The sequence below is a fragment of the Apodemus sylvaticus genome, chromosome 1, assembly GCF_947179515.1.
Source record: "Apodemus sylvaticus chromosome 1, mApoSyl1.1, whole genome shotgun sequence".
Lineage (NCBI taxonomy): Eukaryota > Metazoa > Chordata > Mammalia > Rodentia > Muridae > Apodemus > Apodemus sylvaticus.
In genome coordinates, this window is record NC_067472.1 from 16,086,814 (window position 1) to 16,113,854 (window position 27,041).

Genomic DNA, 27,041 nt, shown 5'->3' on the forward strand with positions numbered 1-27,041 from the left:
CCCAGAATGGGAAGGCTGTCATACTGCCTCTCTCCTTAGAAAAAACAGGCCATCCCAGGGACGGGCAATACACAGAAGGAAAGAAAGGGCAGTCAGTCCTTCTAGAGCAACTGCAAATAACTTTACTCGGGAACAAAATCACAGGTGGAAGCAAGCTGTGCCCCGAGAGCCAGCTCCGTCGTCTCTGTAGCTCTTAGAAGAGAAGAGACTGCCCAGGACAGAAAGTCCAAGCCCGGAGTCTCACAGTTTCCTCCACACTGGAGGTGCAAGGCTCAGGACAGCTACTGCGTCTTACAGTCCCCATCACTGCTGTGGGCCGTCTTTACCTTCTTTAACTCCTTCTGTAGCTCTGACTCGGCCGCTATGACCTCCTTTGGCTTCTGATACTGTGGAGGGAACCAGGGAGAAAACATAACTCAATTACTAGCTTCTCCCTCCACACACTCACTCTGTTTCCCATGATCCTCCCTGATGATCCTCCCTGTACACGAGGAAACCTGGGTGTACAGGTGTGAAGGGTTTGCTCGGCTCCGGTGCTGGGGACGAGCAGACCCAAGGTGACATCCTAAGGCTGGTGATTTTGTGATTACCGCCATTGCCCCCAACCCCCCACCCCCCGCCCAGTGAGCGTTAGGGTGTGGCTCTCTCTAGGTCTACACACACACACACACACACACACACAGAGGTGAATAGGAGATGTCTGTTCTCCAATGAGCACATGCTTGGAAGCAGGCGAGGGATGAGAAACCTCTTCCTCAGGCCAGGTCTGGGCAAACCTTACAGAGATTATCAGGGTGCAGTTGGCGTGTGCGAAGCTCAGGGCAGAATCCTCCAGAGGAAGCTGGTGTCTGTCTAAGTCAGGGATGGGGAACTTCTTGTAGTATCTGTGGGGACACAAGAGGCTACTGGGGAACCAGCAGGGTGACCCCGCCAGTTGGGAGACACTAGGCTCTCCACAGCTCTTCCCCCGTCTTTCTTTTCTTTTCTTTTTTCTTTTCTTTTCTTTTCTTTTCTTTCTTCCTTCCTTCCTTCTTTCTTTCTTTCTTTCTTTTTTTTTTTGAGACAGGGTTTCTCTGTGTAGTCCTGGCTGTCCTGGAACTCACTCTGTAGACCAGGCTGGCCTTGAACTCAGAAATCCACCTGCCTCTGCCTCCCAAGTGCTGGGATTAAAGGCGTGTGCCACCACTGCCCGGCTTTCCCCTGTCTTCTATACAGCTAGAGAGAAAACAGGGAAACCCACAGGAAAGGCCTGTTTGAGTAGAAGGTTCTAAGAGGACGGTAGTGGCCTCGTAGCCAAAAGTGGGCAGAGCCTGGGGAGTTCTGCGGTTAGCCCAGGGGCCAGAGGGACTCACCATGCAGGACTGGAACTCCCAACTACACAAGGAGCACCCCAAGCCTCATGGGGCCTCCTCTTAGAGGGTCCACTCAAACCAGACGGGAAAGTGCAGCACGAAGACAAGCTGGAAGCTAAGGACCCTGGACCCGAGACTCTGGGCCCCTTTCCTGCCCTCCATTTTCACATAGAGTAAAAACAAAACCAACCAGAGGAGCACAGAGCAAGGGAGGTGTCGCCGGCCTCCTGGTCAGGTGTCAGGAGTCAGGGACAGAGATTTCCACACGCACCTGATACTTATGAGACCAGGGCCTAAGGAAAGGCCCTTCATTTAGCATTCTCCTTGCTGTGTGGGCTGGGCACTGGCCAGGGGCTGCTGGAGCCTTCACCTGGACAAGGGTCCCTCTTTGTGGAGGGAGAGGCAGTGTGGGCTGAGAAGGGAAATGCCTTAGGCAGGTACAACAAATTCAAGAGATGGGCCCAGAGAGAAAGGCTTTTAATACTTCAGAGGGTCCTGGCCCTTGTGGTGACGGCTACACTGAGTCCACTTCAAAAGCTCTGATGCCCCAGGGACTCAGAGAGCTGACATCAATGCAGCACTTCTGGCCTGTCCTCCCAGCCCAAATCCCTCAGTTCAGAAGAGGCTGGGGGGGGGGCGCCCTCTCTTCCCAGGTTCCCCTCTCCCCAACAAGGTGCTGGGACCCATCGCAGGAAAAGAATGTTTATTTAAAGACTGACAGTTCAAAAGGAGTGGGGGCTGGGATCCTAATGGTACTGCAAGTTGCTTTCTTTTCCAAAGCTCTGCCCCAGGGAAAGGCGATCCATCTGCCTGCAACAGGGTGGAATGCCGGCTTCTTCCACTTCCTAGCCAACAGTCTGAGTGAGTGAGGGCTTTTCCTGGGGCCCTGGTCTGGCCAGCAAAGGTGGCAGACGCTGATAATAGCAGGGGGTCAAAGGTTAAACAGCAGAGATTAGGTGAACACAAAGGCCGGTTAGGAAGTGTTAACATCTTCCCTGCAAATATACACAGAAAGCAGAACCAACAGAGAAGCAAGCGCCTCCCACACCCACACCCACTCCCCGGCTGGCGGGCGGGGCCAATGAAGGAGAAGCAGCCCAGGGTTTGTCCCCCCCACCCCCCACCCCAGGGCGACTTCAGGATCCCAGGGAACGTAAGGTGTGTGGCTTGCCCCTTTCCTTACCCTACCCCAGCTAGGAACCAGAGGCAGCCAGTGCCAGCAGCACAAACTTTGGGTGAGGTTAAACAATTCCCTAGAGTCCCGTGCAGTACCTGTTTTCCCTATGCACAGCCACCCCCCACCCACCTACTCAGGGCTTGCTGCAATAATAACTGAACTAGAATTGTCACCAGTCTGGATGACAGCACCCACTGTGCTTCTGACAGTCAGAGTGCCTTCTTGCCCTGCTTTCCTTGTACCCCAGCCCAATTTTCTGTGACTCCTCACCCGACCGTCTCAGGGAACATCCCTGAAGGAGAGCTGAGGCAGGAGCAAGACTGCTGAGGAGAGTTCCAAGAGCCCTGCCCCACCCTCCTCCAGCCTGCACACTGGCTTGGCAGGTACCCGGAGAGAGCGCTCCACCCTGAGAGAGCAGAGTGGCGGCAGCTGGTGCCTCGGCACTGGGCACACTGCAGCCCTCCTGCCTGCTACTCCTAGAATCACAGACAACAGGCCCACACGCAAGTGGGTCTGACTGTGCTCGAGTTATCTGACCACCGAGTCCTGCCTTCTAGTGCTGGTTACAGAGTTGTCAGTGACTTGGACCAGGCCCTCTTCAGATCCCGTCCTTTGGCAACTTGGCCATAGTACAGAGAGCACGCGTGTATCTGATATTGTTAAATTCTTAAACAGTGCTTGAGGTAGTAAGCACCATTCTCCTAAGTGAGAAGTTGGCCTAAATACTACAGTCGACACATGGCAGAGGCCAGATTCAAGCCAGCATCTGCCTAGTCCAGCACACACTCCATCTTTACCCTTAACAGCTGTGTGCTTCCAGGCTGAGGTCTGGAACCTTCTTTACACAAATATTCTTATCAAGACCAGATGGTACCACAGCAGAATCGTGTAGAAGCAGTGTGTTCCTTCCCCAGCCCACTGTATTAACACCGAGTCTGAGGACCACCACACGGCCCTGGGATCACTTCCTTAACAAAGTGGCTAAGCACATTCTCCAGGGCCAGGCAGATACCACAGCTGTGCAGCTCTGGCTGGGAACCGCACGCTGGAATATTAAAAACATGGCACGCAGCCAGCTGACGAGAAGTGCCATGGGGGGGGCGGGTGCTTCAGATGCCCCGGTACTGAGCAAGAAGGCCACACCCTTCTCTGCACGGGTCATGTGGTGCCAACTTCATCTATAGGTTGCATGTCTGCCATGGATGATATGATGACCAGGAAAGAGATTTTAAAATAGACCTGCACATGTAAGCACTGTTGTGTTTTGTTTGATAGTTCAAAGTACTATCAAAGTTCAAAGTAGAGGTAGGTACAGGAAGGGGCTGGTTACATTGGCCACTTCTCTAGCTTCCTATCTGACGACCTGCAGAGGGCAGGGCTGAGCCTGGTTAGGGCTCAGAAATTCAGTTTCAAATGAGCACCAAAATATCCTTTTCCCCCTTTGCAGGAAGCCCTCCTCCCATCCTACCTTGGCTCCACTACCATCTCAACAATGTCCTCAATCCGCCACTGGGTGCTGGAACGCCCCCCACTAGCTGCGGAGTCCCTGGTCAATAGCGCCACCTACAGCATATACAATATATGTGTGCAGGAGATGGGGCCCAGAGGATCTGCTCACAGATGAATTTTTTGGTGAGCTAGCTGGCCTTTCTTGTAGCACTCGCTTGTAATCACATTTCTGCCCGATCTCTGTATTCGACAGTGACCTCTGGGGGACAAAAAGGAGGCAGCAGCCAGCTCCACAAAGTGCTAAGCTGCAGATTCAAGTGCTATCAGAAGCACTTTTGTTCCAGTTTGGACCCAGGGCCTCTTCCGCCAGGGAATGCTTGCTGAAGCACGGAGTTTGTTTTCCTACAGGCAATTTCTCTGCTGTCTAAAATTGCTAAATTCCACTTTAGCCACTGACTCCTGTTAATGATGAGAACAATAACGGGAATAAATGGCCTTTTATCTTAGGACTTCAGTGTGCTTTATAAACGTAAACCCTTATTATTATGACTTTATATTTATAGACAAGGTCCACTACAGGGGCTGCTGGCTGCCTGTACAGCAATAATCCTGAAATTAATTCATTCATCTCCACCCTTCCCCTTGTCCCTTTAGCCCTGCCAAAGTGACAGCTTGTGGGGTGCTAAGAGGAGGGCAGGACCCAGGGCTGCGCTGAAAGTGTGTGGAGTTCCCCTGCTTCCCTGTAGGCAGGCCTCTTAGGGGGCCGGAGACTGTACCCCAGCCTCCTGAAGGGGGGCGTGGATGGCAAATGATAGCGGCACCGTGGGGTGAGGTTCTGTACCCAAGCATCAAGCTGGGTAGTTTGACAGCTTGTGGATGAGAAGACAAAAACAAAAACAAAAAAACCTCCTGAATGAAGCCCCAGGTTAGAACTGGCCACCTCCTCTGTCTAGCTCAGGCTGAAACAGATTCATTTTGTGGCTCTCCCCCTGTGATGCTCCCAAGTGGCAGAAATCCAAATGCGATCCCACCCCGGCCATCTCCTCTCAGACCTTACCACCCACTGCCTTCACCCAGCAGACCATAGAGAGAACCTGAAACGCCATCTCAGAGATTCCGGAGAGCCAAACATCTGCCCACTTCCTCTCAGTCTGGGGAGCGATGGGGGGTGGGGGGTGGGGGGTGTTTACTACTGCACTGATACTTCAAAGTCTCAAACTACTGCACTGATACTTCAAAGTCTCAAACTGCCGGGCGGTGCTGGCGCATGCCTGTAATCCCAGCACTCTGGGAGGCAGAGGCAGGCAGATTTCTGAGTTCAAGGCCAGCCTGGTCTACAGAGTGAGCTCCAGGACAGCCAGGGCTATACGGAGAAACCCTGTCACAAAAAAACCAAATCCCCCCCCCAAAAAAACCAAAGTCTCAAACTGCTGCCAAGGCCGATGTACCTTCTAGGACGTACCTACCGGCCAATACAGTAACATCATCAAGCCAAGTTCACCAGATCAAGGACATAACACAAGCATAGAGTAAAACTACCAGAGCACAAGTTAAAGGCTAAGCGTTTACTCCTCTTTCATCCAACTGTCACGTGAGCTCCAGTTTCTGCCCTGTAGGAAATCAGAAACCGGCAGAGTAGAGCTGCGCACAGTCACCTTGTCCCCTGAGCACCCGCCACCCAGTTATGGAGCAGCCTGAGGGCACACTCTGCCCGCACGCACACAGTAAACAGGCCCCACCACCCTACTCACTTTTTGTTTGTCGTTCTAACAATGACGCAGCGCTCCTTCTGGGCCACAGACACACTATACACATCCTTTGGGTAGGGGAGATTTCGAATCCGCCACTGGAAACTGGTTTTGGTGTCCTTGCGCATGAAGATGGGCTATGAGAAGCAAATCATCCAGGTTGGCCTTGGACTCACTGTGTAGTAAGATGACCTTGAACTTAGGCCTCAAGGTTCACCAGCCTCCATCACCCCACCCCCCAAGAACGGGGGGGGGGGGGGGGGATTACAGGCGTGTGAGACGATGCCCAGTTTATCAAGGCCCATTCATGGGGAAAGGTACAAAGGGTTGGCTCCTCCCTCTCCCCAGGCTCCTCCCAGAGCTAGACAGGAAGCCCCTCTGCTCCTCTCCCTGGCTCCCCACCGGAAGCAGTTGCTATTGTTGTGACATACCCTGTGGATGTTCACACAAACCTAGTGTGGCTAGTGGATCCAAGGTGAACAAATTATAGACCCTGCCCTTAGGGGTCAGGAGTCTCCTCCCACTCCCCATAAGACCTGGACAAACAGACATACGTTGGCATTACTTTCCTTGATGAGCTCGGATCCCGGGCTCCCAGCTCCTGAGGACACCGGCTCTCCCACTTCAAGCTGCCACTGGCCCAAGGCTCCCAGGGCATTTTTCACACGCCACTTCCTCACTGCAGAGAGAAACAAGCAGCGCATTAAAGCTTTTGCTGCCAAAGCTGACAAGACATTGGGTAACTGGAGCAGGAGAAGCCCAGGCTTTGGTCTCAGTGCTGGGCCTTGTGTATCTGAGCCAGGAATCATCACATAACTTGGAAATCAAATGGGGGCGTCAGCAGTAGAGAACTCGCAAAGTCTGTTTCAGAGGTGGGCATACACTGGACCAGGGACGAAGCTCTGAGAGCAATCATGGGGTGTGACGCCCAGCAGAAGGCAAAGAGGTGACAAAGGCCATTTCCGGAAATGGAAAATCTGGGTCTCCAGGTGGAAGTCCAGCCGTGTTTTGCTGTTTTTTGTTTTTTTTTTGGGGGGGGGGGGTTGTTTTTTTGTTTCGTTTTGTTTTTTAGTTTTTTGAGACAGGGTTTCTTGTAGTCTTGGCTGTCCTGGAACTCGCTCTGTAGATGAGGCTGGCCTCAAACTCAGAAATCCACCTGCCTCTGCCTCCCAAGTGCTAGGATTAAAGGCGTGCGCCACCACTGCCCAGCCGCATTATTTCTTGAGACACTGATGTACTAGATAGCCAAGGCTGTTTTCAAACTACTTCTTGTGTCTTGGCCTCAAGTGCTCAGATTTCTGGCATACCAGCATACCCACACACCAGCATACCCATCTTTGAAACAGGAGATTCTTGGTATACACATTTCAGTACTGTGTCCAGATTGAAAGAAGACATGAGGGCAGAGAACTCAGCATTTAAATAACACAAGGGTGACTTTTACACAGTGCACAAACATTAGCCTACAATGGACTAATTATACATGTGGAGTTTTTTGTAAAATAATAATAGATCCTTGCATTTATAACTTAATAATACAAATAATGATCTTTACTTCCTCATGTTTTGTAACTCAGATATTTGTGAAAGGGTTCTTCTGTCACTGTCGATATTGTTTTAGCCCCCGTCCTATACCCCTTTAGGTTTGTTTTGTGATGAAAATCGTTTGGTGGCCTAGGCTATTACTGATCTCAGGGTGATCTTCCTGGCTTAGCATCATGGATGCTGGGCTTACAGATCTGGGCTGCCAGGTCTGGTTTTTGTTGTTGTCTTTTAAAATAAGACACATATGGAAACTATAAAGTCAGACGGGAGTCATGTTGGCAGCACTGGGAAATGAGCCCCACTGAGTCCGGTGCTGGTGGCTGGGTACCACCTGCCAGTGGCTGAGGAGCGCCTCCACCCCTCCCTTCCTGCTCTGCTAAGACGCTGGGTGCTGCGGAGTTTGGCATCCTCCTGCAAGAGCTGAGCAGTCAGTGCTGAAATCCTGCAGCGCCTCCTGCAGCCGCTCTAGGAGCTGAGGCCTGGTGGGGACCACAGGGTTGGTTTCAGGGGTGAGTCTCTTTTCAGGGTGGGTCAGGTGGGCCAGTGCGCTTCTCATCAGCTGGGGCACGCACCCGCTCACCACTGCGAGCACAAAAGCTGAACACAGAAGCCTGGTGTAAAATTAGAACTTCCCCTTGAATGTGGGCTTTTTATAAGGTCTGCTGCATTCTGCAGTGTAGTTTTATTACATCTGAGGGCCAAGACTCTCCCTAGAAACACATTTGCAAGTTTATAATGAAAATTAATAAGGAAGAGTAAAACTCAGAAATATGCTTTGTAGGCAACTTCTTACCCCACAAACACTTCCTTAAGTGAATGGACTATGAGCAGCAGCATATGCAAACGTAATACCTCAGTCAGCTGGAAGCCAGCGTCTGGGGTCTGGTCTCTGTCAGCTACAAACAAGAGACAGACACCTCCTAGCAGCTGATCATCATGACAAGATGATGAAACCTGCTCCTTCCCCTGCTCCCTCCGAGAGCAAAGTTCACCCTGGACCCTCAAGCCATGCATAAAACGCCCATGTGGTCTGGGCTGAGGCTTAGTGGAGGCCTGGCACGAGGGAGGCCATGGGTTCAATCGTCAGCACCCAGGAGGGACAGGCCAGGGAAACACAGCAAGGCAATATACAGAAAAGTGAGGCAGGAAGCACTTCCCCCAAACATGCCTACAGTAGTATCGGGACAGCTCACACACAGCAGGGCACAACCACCCAAGCACCATTTGGTGTTTTTGAACTAGGATCTCACTGTGTAACTCTGACAGGCCTAGAACACACTGTGTAGACCTGACAGGCTGTATGAACTCAGATTCACATGCTTCTGCCTCCCAAGTCCTGAGATCAAGGGTGTGCATTGCCACCACCTGGCCGAGGCCCCTCAGACACCTGTGTGGTGGTCCTGGTGTCAATGTTGGGCAGAGCAGTTAGCACGGGTCTGAGGAGGCAGTCACTTCGGACACAGCTAGCATAACAGCTCTATTTTATTTGTTGTTTATTAAGGAGAAGACATTTCCTCCTCACCTGCCCCCTCCACCTCTGTTCTCCAGGGGACTGGGATAGAGTTACTGAGGAACAGTGAGATCCACTTGCAAAAGTGACTGTTAAGACTCGGGTCTATAGATCACAGTGCTACACACACACACTTGGCTGGAGGGGTGGAGGCTATAGGCTATCCTGGGCTAGATATCAAAATCCTGTCTTAAAATAGACAAAGATAATTTGGGTCTTATTACCCCATGTCCAGAAGGCAATCATCAATAGAGAGGTAAACTACAGTCTCTGAGTAGCCTAAGCAGATGTGACATTCTGAAAGGCTTCTTCACGATTTTGTCTTGTCTTGCTTTTTTGTTTTGTTTTGTTTGAGACAGGGTCTCTATGTAGTCTTGATTGTCCTAGAACATGCTACTTAGACAAGACTAGCCTCAAATTCACAGCGATCCTCCTGCCTCTGCCTCCTGGATGCTGGGATTAAAGGCATGTATCCCGACGCCCAGCTTCGATTTCTATATTTAACGGCCAGGTTTGGTTATCTGAAGGGGCAATATGACAAATTTTTATATACCTGGACTGGAAAAGCAAGATGCCCTGTAGTCATGAGCTGTTACACTCATTGCCCTGGGGACATCATAAGTATGGGCCTGACAATCACTGCAGGACTTCCTACCTGGTCCTCCTCTTTAAGGCCAACTCAGTCTTCCTCAGAAACACACCCTACAAGGAAAAAGCACAGACCTGCTGGCTCTCTTCTCTCTCAAGGCAAACGCTACTCAGGGTCATGGGAGCCTGGTGTTCTCGGCCAGCTCACTTTTCGTAAAACACCCTGGGGAATCATATTTGCATAACAGGTAAGTTTCCCTTTCTAGTCTCTCAAGGGGCAAGATCCAATGAAAGATTCTGAAGTCCTTATTTTCCTGTGCACGCAGGCATGCGTGTGCACGCGCAAACGCAGTCTTGGGCTTTCTGGTCCTGTCTTTGATCCTGTCCTCAAGGACAGCTCCTGCAGCAATAGAGGACCGCTCCACCTGCTGTCATCCTGATTTGATTATATGTTAAACCTAAACTGGTGTGTACGAGGCAGCTCCCGGGGACGCTGCACTCTCCTCTGGGCTGAGTCAGAGCCAGTCTTTGGAAAGGAGAGTTCCAATGACCCTGTTAAGGGTCTCACAGGAGAAAGGATGAAGGAGGCAGTGCTTGGGAGCCTTTTCCCAAGTCAGCAGGAAGCAGGCTGACGCCCCAGACTGCTGAAAGCAGCCCCATCATTCAGGTGGGCTGGAAAGTGGAGGTCCTAAAAGGCCTCTTTCCCCAAGGCTCCAAGGCCTGGCCCACTTCCAGTCCGGATAATTACATTCCCCTTCCCTAAATACTCCCTGCAGCTTAAACTGGATGCAGGATTCTTCTTTTCTGCCCTAAAACACTGCAACACTGCTCCGTGGCTATTAAGCAGCTGCCTGGCCCATCCCTGAGGAGGCTGAAGGGAATCGAGTGGGTCATTTATAAAGCGCTCAAGTGCCTGGGGATGAAAGTGCTCAATATCCTCCGAGCCGGCCTGCGGTGGTGAGGCTGGCGGTCAAATACCAAAGCAGATTAAGAGGTAATCCAAATGTAATCGCTGGGGGACGGTCTGGCCCCCAGCCCCGGCCCCCTGGACATGCTGTGTTCTTCTGGGGGTTGGTTTGATGTTCCGATCATTGTTACAAGGCCCTTCAGCTCTTTCCTCCATGAATACATACAGTGCTCATTGTGGGGGGTGGGACTCAGCAGCCCCGAGAGGAGAAAAAAAGATGACACTAACATGCTTATTACCGCCGGCTGCAGGAACTTTGTCCCAGACAGAGGCACACCTACCGGCAAGTGCTCTTCTGTAAATTACTTTCTGAGCTTTTTTTTTTTTTTTTAAATAGGAAACCTGTTTGACCAATTATCAAATTTGTATATTAGCTGGAGGAAAAATAAATGGAAACGGTTTCACTTACTGCCACAAAACCATATCCATATTTTACTTCATAGTATGCACAAGCACAAAGCTAGTTCCGGCCCCAAGATTATATTTTACATTAATATCCAGGCGTTCTGGCCTGTGCCTGCAGGCTCCACTACTTGGGGAATGAGGTCGGAAGCCCACTTGAGCCCATGAGTTTGAGGCTAGCCTAGGCTATGCATAGAGATCCTATCTCAAAAACAAACAAAGAAACAAACAAACAAAAACTGATATTGGAGAGTACTTTGCAAGGTAGCTAGGTGGAGGCTAGGGGGAGACAAAAAGAGATCGGGCTGAGAGCCCGGGCCTGCCGCCTGCTGTCTGAGAGCCTTAGCTCCGGAGGAGGCTCGTCTGGGAAGCTGGCCCTGCCGGTGTTGCACAGTGAGCCTCAGGCTGCAGAGGAGAACCACATCTTGAGCAAAGAAAGCAAATCAAAATGAGCAGGATTAAACACCCGGGCCACCACAGCCACCACTGCCACCACTGCAGGGGCGGAGCCAAGCCCCGAACCCACTCAGAGACCATCCGGCTTGGGGATCTTCCACACAGTGCTCCCCTTCTCTGAGTTTAATCCCTCAACTGTGAAATGGGGACAACAGTGCCTATGCCACGGGGCTTTAATGAAGATATCACCGGAAGTACCTCTCATAAAGCCCCTGGAATGATGCCTGGCTAACGGGTAAATGTCATCATTAGGTAAAGCAGGCAAATGGTGAGCCAAGTCACTCCTCCATTCTTGCTGCTAAAGAACAGGAACTTTGAAGGTCTAGCCCAGGAATCTTGAAGGTCTAGCCCACACTGCTACCAGCAGAACTGAAGGTGATGTGGGACAGCAGAGCAGGCAGCCTTGCTCTTCATTTTAATATCACACCAAGCATGGCAAAGGCCGGGTTTGTCTGTGTGATTGCTTTATAGCCTCTGCAGCGCTACCCGCTTTATTTGCTGTGTGGAAAAAGAAGCAATGTGTGGGTCTGGGCAGGAGCTGTGGCTGGACTGGCGGGTGCCGGTGGTGGTTAGCTCACGTGACCTCTGCTTTCATAAGTTCTCCCCTGTCAGGCATTCCAAGGCTGTCAAACCCCCCGGGAGCGCTATAAATTACAATGCATTGTGAGGATATTACTACTGTATTGGTTTCCAACGAATCAGTGTCATATGCTAAACACATCAAGATTTTTAATAGCGCCAGACTAAACCAATTGGGACTGGGGCCCAAGCAGCTCATAATAAGTACGGATCAACACATTCACTGCCAACTGAGCATGCGCGGGGCACACACATTTTAAGACTGGAGACTGAGAGAATATGCAAACCAGTACAGCCCATGTTGTCAGTTGGAGACATTTATGAGCTGTCACGAAAAGGGAAAAAGAAATTCCCTCACCAATACTACCTGTCGATCAGACCCAGGAAGAAATGAAAGTCAAGAATAAAGACATGAAAATATCCCAGCCCGTGATTCCGTCATTGGTCTTAGCATTTCAGGTGCAACTTAATAAAGAGACCAGCTCTCATGGCGGACAGCTTTAGGCCCGGGGTCACAGAGCTGGTCACCAGCTCTGGGAAGTCAGTTCCCAGAGCTGCCTGTTCGTACCTGGGAACAGAAGGGGCAAATCAAATAATCCTCTGAAATCCGGGCAGGAGCTCCTATTTATGAGCCTTAAGGAGGGGGACTGCAGGAACAACGCAGCCAGCGCTGCAGAGCCGCCCCTCCCACCCAGGCCTCCTCATTCTTCAAGACGAGGGTCATATTTAATACGGTGTCATGGTGTCGTGTAGGAGGCAAGGTCAGAAGCAGCCACCTCCCATGCTTGCCTTGGTCGTGTGGCTTCAGGAAGCAAAAGAACGAGCCAGCAAAAAGTTTGAAGTGCCAGTCCTGCTTGCCCCCACCCCACCCCCACCCCGCTTCTTCCCAGCCTCCTCCACACAGGCTTTTCTGGTTGTTTCTAGTCCTGACTGAGAGGCTCACTTGCTCTCTCATTTACCTGGAGGTGGGGGACAGGCTATACTGGGTAAAGAGCTCTACCCTGCTTCTGATGGCCACACTGTTCTGAGGGACAGTCTTGCCCCCAAGGACCTCTATGTCCCTACTGTGCACACTGCATGCTGGGATCCCACCTCAAGCCTAAGGCCAGAAACATTCAATTTATCTCAGTCACCCCCAAGAGCTGCTGAGGCCTGGGAGCCCAGCGCTTTCCAAGGAGTTCATTCTTCAGTCAGCACCAAGTGCTGCTCAGCGGCCCCTCTACCCCCCCCCCGCACCCCCCAGTCCCACACTTGTTTTATGGTTTGTTTTTGTTTTAGTTTTGGGTTTTGGGGGGTTTTTTTTGGATTTGGTTTTTTCGAGACAGGGTTTCTCTGTGTAGCCCTGGCTGTCCTGGAGCTCACTCTGTAGACCAGGCTGGCCTTGAACTCAGAAATCTGCCTGCCTCTGCCTCCCAGAGTGCTGGGGTTAAAGGCGTGGGCCACCATCGCCCGGCTGAGTCCCACACTTACCAAGGAGTTCACTGGTCTTCTCATCATATTCTTCCGCCATTTCCTTCCCGTCTGGGAACAAATAGTGCACCATCCTCTTCCCTACACAGAGAGGAGAGCACCTTACCTCAAGCCTTCCTTTGCCTTGCCACGCCCCCCCCCATAATGAGATGTCTGCCCCACCCCATACACTGCAACACATCAACAGCCCCAAGAACATCTACCAGAAGCTGACTCGTGGTCACCAAGGCTTTACATGCGCCCCAGACTCCATTCCTTTTTCTGAACATGTCTGCTGCTTCCTCCCAACTGTGGAACTTTGGTCACTCTTTAAAACCCAGTTCAAATGTCACTTTCCCTGGGAAGTCCCCTTCACCTATTCCACATGGCAGAGTGAGTGCTTCTTCCTCTGTGCCCCCTCAGGGTTGGAGGCTAGCTCACAGCAGAGCATCTACCCACCAGGACAGTGTTACAAGCATCTGAGACAAATGTCTTTCTCTCCGTACTCCTATAACATGGGCTCTATGCTCTGACGTGAGCTGGGTCTCCTGACAGGTGATTCCTCCCTGCCACACTGCCACTCAGCCTTCCTTAACACATCTCTTGGCCATTCCCAGCATAGAGTCCAAGATAACATCATTGTGTGTTTTCTTCCCCCCACACACTTGGTTTATGATTTTTATGCCTCTTATGTGAGTCTTTTGTTATTGCTTGTCTCTTCTATTGGATGGGGGTGGGTGGTGTCCATGGTTTCCCGAGATCAGCCACTGTACCTGGTTATAACAGGAACTCAAATGCTCACCACAAGAATGAAAAAACATTAATGTACCATCCACTAAACGATAAGGGAACTCCAGGGAGTCTCCTAGCCCACAAGCACTTGCTCAAGGGCAGGTCTGTGTAGTTTCTTTTTTCTTACAGGCAGGTAAATAAATACAGGCAGCCTCCTCAGGAAGACTGACAAAGGGTCTTCATAGCCAGTGGATGTGTCCCCTCCATTAATTTCAAGAACAAGAGCCCAAAGATGGCTTTCTCCGGTGTAACTCTTCTAGGATACAGTTCCCCTAAGTCATTGCTAATTGCTATTTCAGGCAACTTACCCCAAATTTGGAAGGCCTCTTGGCAGACCCTAGGTTTCAGCATCCTTAAAAATCTGATTCACAGATAAGAGGGCTTGCGCTGTAGGCAGGAGGAACTGAGTCTGAATCTTCAGCACCCTATGTAAATAGCTAGGTGTGGCAGTGCATCCCTGTAACCCCAGCATTGGTGAGCAGAGACAGGCAGGTCCCCCAAACCAAAACTGAGCTGCTGCTGCAGTGAGAGGCTGCCCTAGGCAGAGTGACAGAGGCCCAAGCAAAAGCCTGGCCTTCACACACGGGACACCCTGCTAAGGCCTTTGTGTATGTATGCCTGGGTGTGTACTCCTGCACACTTACATGAAAGCATCACACACAAATACACCACATCCCCCAATACTGCCTTATGATCAAAAGCAACAGAAGCAGAAGCAACAGAAGCAGAAGAAGAAGCACTTGCACATTCACGTTCAAAGCAGCGTTGTTGACAACCATCAAAAGGCAGGAGCTACCCAAGTACCCATCCGGAACCAAGTGAACACAGATCGGAGAGTATACACTACACACACTGTGGGATAGCTTCAAAACAGAAGGATGATGGTGGGCGCAGGGGAGGGCGTGTGCAGTCAGCAGAGAGTCTGCCATTCAAGTGTGAGGACCTGCCTGATCCCCAGCACCCATATACAAAGTCTGGGGCAGTGACATGTGCATATATAATCCCACGACTCGGGAGTTGGAGACAAGAGGATTCTGCAGCCCACTCACTGAACTGCCCAGCCCAGCCTCGTCAGTAAATGCTAGGTCCCAGTGAGAGGTGCTTTCTCAAAACAAGAGGAAGCCCAGCAAAACCTGGTGAAAGAGGTTGTCACCAAGCCCAGTAACCTAATGATCCCAGAACTCACATGGTGGAGGAAAAGAACCAGTTTCCACAAGTTGTCCTCTGCTCTCCACATATATGCTACGGCAGTTGTGCGTGTGTGTGTGTGTGTGTGTGTGTGTGTGTATGTGTGTGCGCGCGCGCGTGCGCGCACACTAATGTTTAAAAAGTAAAAACCATTGTGGGCAATTGTGAGGAAAGGCACCCTAGTCTGACCTTTGACCTATGGCCTCCACATAAGCACACAAAAAAAATCAGAAAGGAAAGGCTGCCACACATGACGACATCAATGAACTCTGAAAACCTTTTGCTTTGTGACACAATTAAATATTATTTGATTAGTCAATTTAACTGAAACACAAAGTAGCGAGGGGCTGGGGAAGAGGGGTGTGGAGTTGTGTTTTCTAGGTGCAGACGACGGGTTTTTAGAATGAAAACTTTTGGAGCTTAACGTTGGTGACAGGTGCAAACAATGGGACCATCCTTAGTGACCCCTAGCGGCACACCTAAAAATGGTTATGACAGTACATTTTATGCTGTGTGTGTGTGTGTGTGTGTGTGTGTATTCACAATAAAAACAAAAACTGGGTCAGGCATGACGGTACAAGGCTTAGGCTGGAGCCTCTTCAAGGCCAACCTGCTCTACAGAGCAGCCAGGACTGCACAGTGAGACCCTATCTCAAATAAAAAGGGAAAAACCCTCTATCTTGTAAAGTGTGTCCCAAAGCTGCATACTGTGGGGTTGCGGCCCCTCCTGATCATCTGCGACTCTCCGTTCGTTCTCTTCCATTTCCTCTTCCAGCCTATCTTGCCCGTATCCGGCCCCGACACGGTGCAGGCAGTGCCTGCTCTCCTAACACTGAACGTTTCACCCTACAGTCTCATGCTTCTTTGTCTCTCCGTGTGATTCATTCCTCCACACATGGTCACTCCTTCGTCTCCACTGACCAAGTAACTATTAAAAATGTCTTAGGGGGGTGGATGGAGAGATGGCTCAGAGGTCAAGAGCACTGACTGCTCTTCCTTCCAGAGGTCCTGAGTTCAAATCCCAGCAACCACATGGTGGCTCACAACCATCCATAATGAGATCTGACGCCCTGGTGTGTCTGAAGACAGCTACAGTGTACTTACATACAATAAATAAATCTTTGGGCCAGAGTGAACAGAGGTCCTGAGTTCAAGTTCCAGCAACCACATGATGGCTAACAACCATCTGTACAGCTACAGTGTACTCATATACATAAAATAAATAAATGAATCTTAAAAAATAAAAAAAAGACTGGGAGGTTGGATTTGGATTTGGAAGAATAGGGAGAGAATCAGCCCATGGCTTTCCAGAGAGTGTCTATTAAAAAAAAAAATTCCTTAGTGGTTGGAAGTATCACCTCTTCTGTTTGGCCAAAGAGAAAATTATTTTCACCTCTGTGTTTTCTAAGCATTTCACAGACTATCTCAATCCTTCCTGCCTGCCTGCCTGCCTGCCTGCCTCTTTTAAACTAGAGTCTCCTGCCTCAACCTCCTGAGTGCAGAGATGGCAGGCATGGGCTCTTTGCCTTTCTTTCTTTCTTTCTTTCTTTCTTTCTTTCTTTCTTTCTTTCTTTCTTTCTTTCTTTCTTTCTTTTTCTTTCTTTCTTTCTTTCTTTCTTTCTTTCTTTCTTTTTTTTTTTCTTTTTTGGATTAGGTTGTTTCGAGACAAGGTTTCTCTGTATAGCCCTGGCTATCCTGGAACTCACGCCGTTGACCAGGCTGGCCTGGAACTCAGAAATCCTCCGCCTCTGCCTCCCAGAGTGCTGGGATTACAGGCGTGCGCCACCACCGCCCTGCTTATCTTTGCCTTTCTAAGATACCAACCTCTATTTAACACAAGCTGCTACTTATCTACATATTTTTCCTTGACAATTTTATGATCCTAGGAGACCATAAACCATGGCTGGGTTTTTTTTTTTTTTTTTTTTTGGTTTGTTTTGATTTGTGTTGATTTTGTTATTGTCTGTTTTTTCTATCTGCTCTAGCACAGAATTTGACACATGGAATGGGCTCACTGAATGTTGTAGGTAGGAGCAAATGAAACCTGATTTTAATTTCCATAAACTTCAGGCATCTGCCTGTGGATGTTAAGTCCCTAGCTGTTAGTTTTAAAGTCTCAGGAATTCAGCCCTAAGTCACCCTGGCTGCCAAGCGGGTCCATGAAAGACCTCTGGGGTATATCTCAAACTCCTGTCCTTAGTCATTTAGACCTCAGCCCTTGTTCTATCTCCCCTAAGATTCAGGGAACAATTTCAGGGGACATCATAAATAAAACAGTTGGAAAGGACCTTAGAAACAACAGTGGCACCACCCACTTCATTTTATAATTTAAGAAAATGGGGTCCTAACAATTGAAGAGGCCATGGTGAATCGATAGAAAAGTTGATCTAAAACCCGGACGTCTCTCCTTTCTATGCCACTGGGCTGCCTTCATCAATAGGACCCCCAAACTAAGGTGCACGGGTCCCAGGTCACGAATTATACATGATTATCTGCAAAACTTTAGTTTGGTCTAAAACCTTCCTGGATTTCAGTTTCCTCGTCAGTAAAATGGGGGGATGGGGTGGAGAATTAGCCTCTTAGCACAGCCCTGAGGAACGATGATGAATGTAAAATGAATTATTGGGAAATATCAACAAAACTCTGAGCGGGGCGGGGGGATGATATAAGGAATTCTTTAGGTGGGTGACCAAAGACTTGGGTTCCACTTGGGCCATCTCCCTGGGCCTGTTTCCTCTGCAAAAGCAGGAAGCTGGCATGGCTAATGGCTGCTGCAACAGTTCCAGCTCTGCCCACCCAGGCTGAGGTCTTCCCTGGGAGAGCGGGCGCATAGCACCCGCCCTGGGGGCAAGAACGAGGGGCTCGAGTTACCATCCTGCAGCAGTGCCGTCTTCTCGGCCGACCGCAAAATCTCCAGCCAGCTGGTCACCGCCATCTTCCCTCCGCCCAGCAACGCGCCTGGCCACTGCCATGGCAACAGCCCGACCGATGATCACTTCCGGATGACCCGGGAAGTACTCAGGGAACTGATTTTTTTTTTTCCCTCCCTCCCCCCTCCCTCCCCCAATCCGTTTTCATTGGCTCCCATGGTGAGTTTATTTCTCTTTGCCGGGAGATTCTGGCCTACTTTGGACCGGTCCTGGAGCCGGGTGGGATGGGAGGGGATAGGGCTTTTAGGGTCCCAGCGCCAACTCTCTCCTGACCCCAGCTGGGAGTCCCTGGTTCACACCAGCTGCTCTTGCATGTGGCACGTCTCCCCGGTCTTGCCCACCTCCAGCTGTGAGGGCACCCCACATCTGCTGCGGCTGCACTCCACCTCCCTGCAGCTGCGGGGCTCAGACCCGCGCGATGAGGCTGCGGCAGGGGCAGGTGCACAGCGTGCCCACAACTTTCCCTGAAACCTCACTCCCCAGGTTTTCTTCTGCGAACGCACACTGAGGTTAGAGAAAGATGGTGTGACGTTTATGTGACATGTCCTTTAGACTCCAACTCATTGGGGAGATGAAGATGCTCCTAAAGATGTAGTTCTGTTTCCTACCTAGCCCCGTTATCGTTTTTGGAAAAGCCTTTTGGAAGTGGAAGCAGGGGCTTCTTTTCCCCTCCCCCGATGTTGTTTCCTTCCCGGCAACCCGTCCCCTACAACCACAATAATGCCAACCTTTCCCTGGCTTCCCTCAGAGCTGTTAGGGTTGAAAGGCTGGTGAGTGTGGCACTCGGATTAAATCACTTAAGTTTACCTGGGGTTTCCGAGACCTCTGAGAAAGGGTCTCTCTGTTATCCCTAAATCCCATCTCTATGCCAAATAATCAAGGGGGTGACTCTCAACCTGGATTTCTGTACGACATCTATCCTTAAACAGAAAGGTCAGGATCCAGCGCATGTCAATGGACCCCCAGGGCATCTTGAAGGCATTTCCCAAACGGAAGAAAATTCATGCAGATCCATCCTCAAAAGCACTTGCAAAGATTCCCAAAAGGGAGGCGGGAGAAGCTAGAGGTGAGCCGTCCACGGAACTCTGTACTGAACTCTTAGCCTTCTTGTTTTCAGCCAGAATCAGATGAACAGACGTGGCCTTACCTGTGTAGGGGCCAAGATCTCTTTGTACCTGCCTTGTTTGTATTAGCTTTGGTTTCTGTCCCTTTCTCTTGTTTAGAGTCTCACCATACCCTTGACCTTGCCTTAAAGCTCCTGATCCTCCTGTGACCTCCCAAGTGCCAGGCTTGCAGGAGTGCGGCCCCACATCCGCCTGGCACTTTGTCTTTTGGTTTTGGTTTTCTTTGTTTTTCCAGACAGGGTTTCTCTGGGCAGTGCTGGCTGTCCTGGAACTTGCTCTGTAGACCAGGCTGGCTTTAAACTATAAAAACAAAACAAAAACAACAAAAAAGGAAGTCTGCTTTTTTTGTGGTAGAATTCCTTGAAGGCATTTTGTTCTCTGGATGGCAAGAAAAGGAAGGGAGGTGACTGCAAACACTTCATTATCTCTGAAACTTTCTCAGCTCACTGACATACAACCTGTAATCCCAGCACTTGGAGGCTGAGGCCAAAGAATCAGAAGCTCGCCGGGCAGTGGTGGCTCACGCCTTTAATCCCAGTACTTGGGAGGCAGAGGCAGGCGGATTTCTGAGTTCGAGGCCATCCTGGTCTACAGAGTGAGTTCCAGGACAGCCAGGGCTACACAGAGAAACCCTGTCTTGAAAAAAACCAAAAAAAAAAAAAAAAAAAAGAATCAGAAGCTCAAGGTTATCCTCTGCTACATAGTCAGTTTGAGACCAGCCTGGGCTACATGAGACCTTGTCTCAAATAATAGTGCAATAAAATTAACAACAACAACAGCAATAATAATAGTTATGGTCCTAGCATTTGAATATCCTCTTCACAGGCTGGCTGAGCTCTCTGAGGGCCCACGTTATGCCCACTGGCATTGGACGAGCCCGGGTTGAACTCTTTGAGAAGCAGATTATCCAGCATGGTGGCCAGGTGTGCTCTGCCCAGGCCTCAGGAGTCACTCACATTGTGGTGGACGAAGGCATGGACTATGAACGGGCTCTCCGGCTCCTCAGGCTGCCGCAGCTACCCCCTGGTGCCCAGCTGGTGAAGTCAGCCTGGCTGAGCCTGTGCCTGCAGGAGGGAAGGCTGACAGACACGGACGGATTCAGCCTTTCCATCCCCAAGAGGTTGGCTGCTCTTAGCCTTGCTCAGGTGTTTGTCGATAACATTTGAGTTTCCATCTTGAGTTATTAAAAAAAAAAAACACAACTCCTACTTTTTAAATTGGACATACTTGGAAACCAAGGTTTCATAGTAGAGAAAGATTGGGGACAGAGACAGGTGAGATTTTGGATATCCTGACTACCTGTGACCTCCCCTGCCCTCTAGGTCCTTGGACGAACCACAGCCCAGCAAGTCAGGCCAAGATGCTTCTGTTCCTGGCACCCAGGGAGATTTACCCAGGACAACCCTCTCTCTTTCCCCTCCTCACACCAGAGCTGTATCTCCTCCCCCAAAGGCAGAAAAGCCACCAAGAACCCAAGCTCAGGTGAGGAGCCTCCCAGCTCAGGGTGCTGGTCACAGAAATGGAGGGGCCTGGAGGTTATACAGAAAATTCTAGGTCTCTCTTGATTATGTACCTGTCCATCTCTTCCCAACATTTATCAGTTCTGCACTCACCAAGTCACTTCTGCTATATACCACTGGGAGGCCCAGGGCTGGGCTCTGGAGGAAGCCCCGTGGAGCCTTTTACTCCAGTAAAAGCAAGAGATGCCAACCCAGCAGACAACCCTCTCCTCTGAAGAGGGCAGAGATTTAGTGCCTTCTTCTCTTTGCAGCTCAGCTCAGAGGATGAAGCCAGCGATGGGGAAGAGCCCCAAGTTAGCTCAGCAGATCTGCAAGCCTTGATCAGTGGGCACTACCCAGCTCCCCCTGGGGAAGATGGTGGGCCTGACCCAGCACCAGAAGCTCTGGATAAGTGGGTCTGTGCACAGCCCTCAAGTCAGAAGGCAACCAACTACAACCTGCACATCACAGAGAAGCTGGAAGTGCTGGCAAAAGCCTACAGTGTCCAGGGAGACAAGTGGCGGGCCCTGGGCTATGCCAAGGCCATCAATGCCCTTAAGAGCTTCCACAAGCCTGTCAGCTCCTACCAGGTATATGGGTGGGGGAGAGGTTTCCTCTTTACTCAGTGGTGGTATTTACGGAAGCACTAGTCATTAACTAGTGGTTAACTCTAGTCACCAATGGGCATCAAACTTAGTGCTTAAGATTTTAGAGTGGCTGGGATCTACACACAGAGACAAACTTATAGAAGAAAGAGAGAGGGCGAGAGAGAGGAAAACAGACCAGCCAAATCGTTAGGACTAGAGAATGGGTGCTTAGAGGTTTATTGCACAGTTTCTTCTATGTCTGAGTATTTTTATATAAGTTTAAAGCCAGGTGTGGTGGTTCATGTGTTAGACTCTGGAGTCCATTGATTATGGACTCTAGACAAGTTAGCTACTCTGTCAGTTTTCCAACCATCTGAAAGGAATTAATAACTGGAGGCCATTCACAGTGGTTTTATAAGGTTGGATGATGGTCCCAGCAGCACAAAATGACATACAGTGAGCCCCCAGTCAGGCAGTGTGGTGCAGTGAGCCCCTCCACAGGCAGTGTGGTGCAGTGAGCCCCTCCACAGGCAGTGTGGTGCAGTGAGCCCCTCCACAGGCAGTGTGGTGCAGTGAGCCCTTTCACAGGCAGTGTGGTGCAGTGAGCCCCCAGGCAGGCAGTGTGGTGCAGTGACTCCCCCCCACAGGCAGTGTGGTGCAGTGAGCCCCCAGGCAGGCAGTGTGGTGCAGTGACTCCCCCCCCACAGGCAGTGTGGTGCAGTGAGCCCCCAGGCAGGCAGTGTGGTGCAGCGACTCCCCCCCACAGGCAGTGTGGTGCAGTGAGCCCCCAGGCAGGCAGTGAGCCGGCAGGGAATGTGGGTGCATGGCTGTGATGTGATGGCGGCAGTGGTGGTGATAATGAGCGCTGTCATTTTTCACTTCCTCTTTTTGTGGTTATTTTGTTTTATTTTTTCTTTTGAGACAGAGTCTCTGTACATGGCCCTGATGGGTCTGGGACTCACAGATTGCTGCCTGTGCCTCTGCCTCTGCCCTCAGGGGTGCTGGGGTTTAAGGCCTGCCTGGCCTTCCCTCTATTTCTTATTGCTGGTCTGAGAACCAAAGGACAAGTCATGTGGTCGCTGGGCTGGCTTGCGGGCAGATACTCTGCTGAAGGCCAGATCCCCGTCTTCCGGTTCTCCCTCCCTAGCCTCTTCCTCATCCCTCTGTGCCCCTTCCTCCCTAGGAGGCCTGTAGCATCCCGGGAGTTGGCAAGCGGATGGCGGAGAAGGTGATGGAGATTCTCGAGAGTGGGCATCTGCGGAAGCTGGACCACATCAGTGACAGTGTGCCTGTCTTGGAACTCTTCTCCAACATCTGGGGAGCTGGGACGAAGACTGCCCAGATGTGGTACCATCAGGTCAGACCAGCCCATTGCTGTCACAGAGCCCCTGCCCACGCCCCTTCCTGTTCACCTGCAGGAACCTGGCCTCTCTGTTTTCCCACCCTAGGTCCTTATGGGACTGAAATCCAACTACAAGGACACCAGAGTTCACATTGGTCCCTTCTGTCCCCAGAACAGCCATGTGTGTCCTTGACCTGTGGACAGAAACAATAAATACACTCTGTCTTACATACTAGCAAGGATTTTTCTGTTGTTTTTGTTTGAGACAGTATCTCACTACGTAGGCTAGCCTAGAACTTGCTATGGAGACCAGGCTGACCTTGATCTGCCTGGCTTCGGCAAGGGAAATTTTCTTTCTTTCTCTCTTTCTTTTTAAAGATTTATTTATCTATTATATATTAGTACACTGTAGTTGTCTTCAGACACACCAGAAGAGGGCCTCAGATCCCATCACAGGTGGCTGTGAGCCATCATGTGGTTGCTGGGATTTGAACTCAGGACCTCTGGAAGAGCAGTCAGTGCTCTTAACCACTGAGCCATCTCTCCAGCACAGCAAGGGACTTTCTAAGGAACACAGTGGCTCCCAAACTAGGCCTTGCCAAAAATGATCTTGGGAGTTAGTAAGAGTGAAGCCCAGACCCATTTCAGACCAAGGAATGAGAGAACCAGCATCCCCAGATCATGTCCCACTGAACAGAGGCCGGACTTGGTTGGTCCTGCCTTACGTCTTCCATGGCAGCTGCTGTGACAGCCACCTACCTGTGACTTCCGATCTGTTTATTAGTCCTGGGTCCTCATAGCTTCTTTTCTGGTTGCTTTCTTCCAGGGCTTCCGAAACCTAGACGATATCCGAACACTGGGCTCCCTGACCGCCCAGCAGGCCATTGGCTTGAAGCACTACGATGACTTCCTAGACCGCATGCCCAGGGAGGAGGCTGCAGAAATCGAGCAGACGGTAGGCACAGCCCAGGCCAAAGTGGCTGTAGCCCTAGCCAGGCAACTCCGCAGGCAGTGCGAATTCAGAGGTCAGAGCTGTAGGCCCAGAGAACCCCAGGTGGGGTGCGCACTGCAGTGGCAGCCCTCTGGTCTCAGGGTCAGAGAGCATGAGCTCTGGGCGCTGGGCGCCTAGCATGGGGCAAGCAGAGCCTCAAGGCCTGAGTATGTGGCTCAGAGGTAGCTCTGCTGAGCGTTCCCAAGACTGCTTCCATTTAGTTGGCCACGAGATAAGGTTCGGCCAAGTGAAAGGTTCAGCTGTCTATAAGTTCATGTGCGGACTTGAGTCAAGAGATACAGGGTATACCAGATATCTGTTGTTGGATCCTGGCGTCAGGATCAGGCTGGTGTGTGGGCAAGGGTCTTGGTGAGTGACAGATGAATCAGCCTGTTAGCAGAAGGACGGGAGAGACCTAAATGAGGAAGAATAAGCCTCCGCCAGCTCCCACAGATGGAACTGTGGAACTCGTGCTGGATGGTTAGAGCCATCACCAAGTCGTGGTACTAATGCTGATACCACACTCGGCTATGGTGTCCAGGCACAGAGAATGCCCTGGTCAGCTGCCAGCTCCTAGCCCATCAGAGGAGACCGGCTTCCCCACTGCAGCCTACCCATGAGGAGGGCTCCGCTGTAGGGATTCTGGTGGGATTGTTCATCTAGGCGGTCTCTTCCCATTCTCCTGGGAGGCCCAAGAAGGGATTGAAGGGACTAGCAGAACTATGTCAGGGGAATTGAGGTGTCCTGGCTCTGAAACCTCAGTGTCTTGCAGTGGGGGGCGGGATAGGTCTCTCAGATCCTTCTCTAACAGGCCAGCCTCACCCCTCCTAGAACGGCGTGGGCAACTCCTGTCCTCCCCTTCCCACAGCCAGGTTAGAGGCTCTCTGCCAGCCACCTGCGCAGGCCTCCACCCCAAGCTCCCACACTGCCAGTCAGCTCCTGATTCACAGGCCACTTAAGCTGCATGGATGTGGCCTTTGTCACTGGTGGACTTACACAGGCCTGACTGCTGGATGTAGGTTGGGACCAGAACCCAAGGAGTGTCACTCTGCTCTTACACAGAAGCCTTCTGCTGAGGCGAGCCAACGCCCCCAGGCCTGGGACGAAGGCTTGTGCTGTCCTGGGGTGAAGGCCTGTGCTGTCCTGGGGTGAAGGCCTGTGCTGTCCTGGGACGAGGGCCTGTGCTGTCCTGGGAGAGGCCCCAGCCTTTTGCTTCTTCCTGCTCTTCCCCAGGTTCGGATGTCAGCCCAGGCCTTCAACCCTGGGCTGCTGTGCGTGGCCTGTGGCTCGTACCGACGGGGGAAGTTGACCTGTGGGGACGTGGACGTGCTCATCACCCACCCCGACGGCCGGTCCCACCAGGGCATCTTCAGCCGCCTCCTTGACAGCCTCCGGCAGCAAGGTATCTATTCTGCCTTTGGGTAGTCAGGCTAGAGGTGGGCAGCCACTTCTGAGCTGTCACCTCCAAGCCCTCAATTTGAGACACACTGTGGGGGAAGGGCTTTGGAAGAATCCTACCTCTCCTGGGACCAAAGACAATAAAAACTGGTGCCCAACTGCCTGCGGGGGGTGGGGTGGGGGTGGGGGGGTGTTTCCCTGGTGATACTGTAGCTTTCTACAGACAAGGCATTGGGCCCAGAGGGGCAGGGTCACTCAACACACAAATACCACGGGGTATGCTGGGAATAAAGAATCTTAGGCAACCTGAGAGGGTGAGACAATCAGGCCTGGCTGGCTCCTTGCCCTACTAGATGTCCCTTGTTTGGGCCAGGGTTCCTCACAGATGACTTGGTAAGCCAGGAGGAGAACGGGCAGCAGCAGAAGTACCTGGGTGTGTGCCGGCTCCCAGGGGCAGGGCAGCGCCACCGGCGGCTGGACATCATCGTGGTGCCCTACAGCGAGTTTGCCTGTGCCCTACTCTACTTCACCGGCTCCGCCCACTTCAACCGGTCCATGAGAGCTCTGGCCAAGACCAAGGGCATGAGCCTGTCAGAGCATGCTCTTAGCGCAGCCGTGGTCCGGAACAGCCAAGGTGTCAAGGTGGGGCCTGGACAAGTGCTGCCCACCGCCACAGAGAAGGACGTCTTCAAGCTCTTAGGTCTGCCCTACCGAGAGCCGGCTGAACGGGACTGGTGACCCAGGACTTGAGCACGGGGAAACCATGTTGGATGAGCTGCCTCGTCTAGCCACCTCCACCCTCTTAGCTTTGCCCTCCGTGAGCCAAGCCAGGAGCTTTGGGTATGCAGGCAAGAGTCAGCCTGATTCTGAGAGCCTGCTGTCTCCTGGACAGAATTCTGCTGCTGTCCCCTCTGCGCCCCTCTGCTCCTGGTGGCAGGATTTCACTGGGCCCCTTCCATGTTCAAGCAGAGGAGGTGGCTGGTTTCAAGCCGGTTTCCTGTGCCGAAGGCCCAAGCTTTCCACCCCAAGACTGATGTAGACGTGGGGGGTCAAGAGAGGCTGCAGGAGAGCGAGGCAGCGGTGCGTCCAGCATCTTCCCAGAGCCTTCACAGTCGAGAAAGCCATGTGGATTCTCTCAGCCACTCACTTCCTGTGCAGCTGGAGCTGCTGGGGGTGGCCTGCCCAGACTGAGGGTGTCTTTTAAGGGCCCTGGGGCCTAATAAAGTGCTTCTGACATCCAACCTGCCTGCTGTCTGTGAGCTGCTCCAACCCCACCTGTTCTCCTCCTTCCCAGCAGGACAAAGATGGGAGGGGCTCGTTGTCAGAAACCCATTGACTGCCTGCCAGCCAGGCCTGGGCTCTGGGTAAGAGAGGGAATTAGAGTCCAACACAAGGGGCCCCTCTCAGTCCTCCCTGTGGCCCTAAGACTGGACTATTGTGGGACATGAGCCAAGGTGACAAGTTTGAAGGAAACAGTAAGAGACGCCATGCAGGCGTGGTGGGCAGGGCGATAAAGAGGTGGCCATCTAAGGGTCGCCAGACTTTAGGACTAGTTAGGAGCAGTTTTAGGGCGGGTGCTGGGCTTGGGAAGATCTGGCTCCATGGTTTGACTGATGGCTCCGGCGGGAGTAAGTCCGCAGTGGACGACACGCTTCTGAGTTGGGCAGTGCAGGACCAGGAGAGCAGACAGAGGTGGGGCTCTGCCTGGAAGGAGGTTTAAATTGATGGATCCAGATTCAGAAGTCTTCCTGGAAAGACCCAGGACCCCACCGGGAGATTGTGAGGTAGAAATGAGGCAAACTTAAGTTCAGATGCTCTAACTTTAGTTTAAGGAGTAGGAAGGGAGTGTGTGTGTGTGTGTGTGTAGAAGGGTGTATATACCAGTTTCTATAGAAGGGCATATGTGTGTGTGTGTCTATAGAAGGGTATGTATATGTGTGTTTGGTAGAATCCCAGAGTTGGTTTTTG

At 51.4% G+C, this 27,041-nt stretch overlaps 2 protein-coding genes across 5 annotated transcripts; one reads left to right on the forward strand and one right to left on the reverse strand.

Moving 5' to 3' along the window:
* Window positions 1-99: 99 nt before the first annotated feature.
* Window positions 100-18,184, reverse strand: Dpcd (deleted in primary ciliary dyskinesia homolog (mouse)). 4 transcript variants are annotated; one of them, XM_052184833.1, is made up of 6 exons: window positions 18,074-18,184; window positions 13,244-13,324; window positions 6,281-6,405; window positions 5,730-5,863; window positions 782-884; window positions 100-386 (listed from the first exon to the last, which is right to left on the reverse strand). In XM_052184833.1, the coding sequence occupies exons 1-6, from the start codon at window positions 18,135-18,137 to the stop codon at window positions 282-284; spliced, it is 612 nt and encodes a 203-aa protein (XP_052040793.1). In that variant the 5' UTR covers window positions 18,138-18,184; the 3' UTR covers window positions 100-281. The 4 variants fall into 4 exon arrangements, with proteins under 4 accessions (XP_052040793.1, XP_052040803.1, XP_052040811.1 ...); XM_052184843.1 differs by lacking the exon at window positions 13,244-13,324; XM_052184851.1 differs by lacking the exon at window positions 13,244-13,324 and having other exon boundaries at window positions 6,292-6,405; window positions 18,074-18,168.
* Window positions 18,185-18,223: 39 nt separating this feature from the next.
* Window positions 18,224-26,314, forward strand: Poll (DNA polymerase lambda). The gene is made up of 9 exons (XM_052184852.1): window positions 18,224-18,291; window positions 19,062-19,198; window positions 20,082-20,376; window positions 20,579-20,738; window positions 21,028-21,345; window positions 22,526-22,699; window positions 23,511-23,639; window positions 24,909-25,077; window positions 25,447-26,314. The coding sequence occupies exons 2-9, from the start codon at window positions 19,081-19,083 to the stop codon at window positions 25,809-25,811; spliced, it is 1,728 nt and encodes a 575-aa protein (XP_052040812.1). The 5' UTR covers window positions 18,224-18,291; window positions 19,062-19,080; the 3' UTR covers window positions 25,812-26,314.
* Window positions 26,315-27,041: the final 727 nt, after the last annotated feature.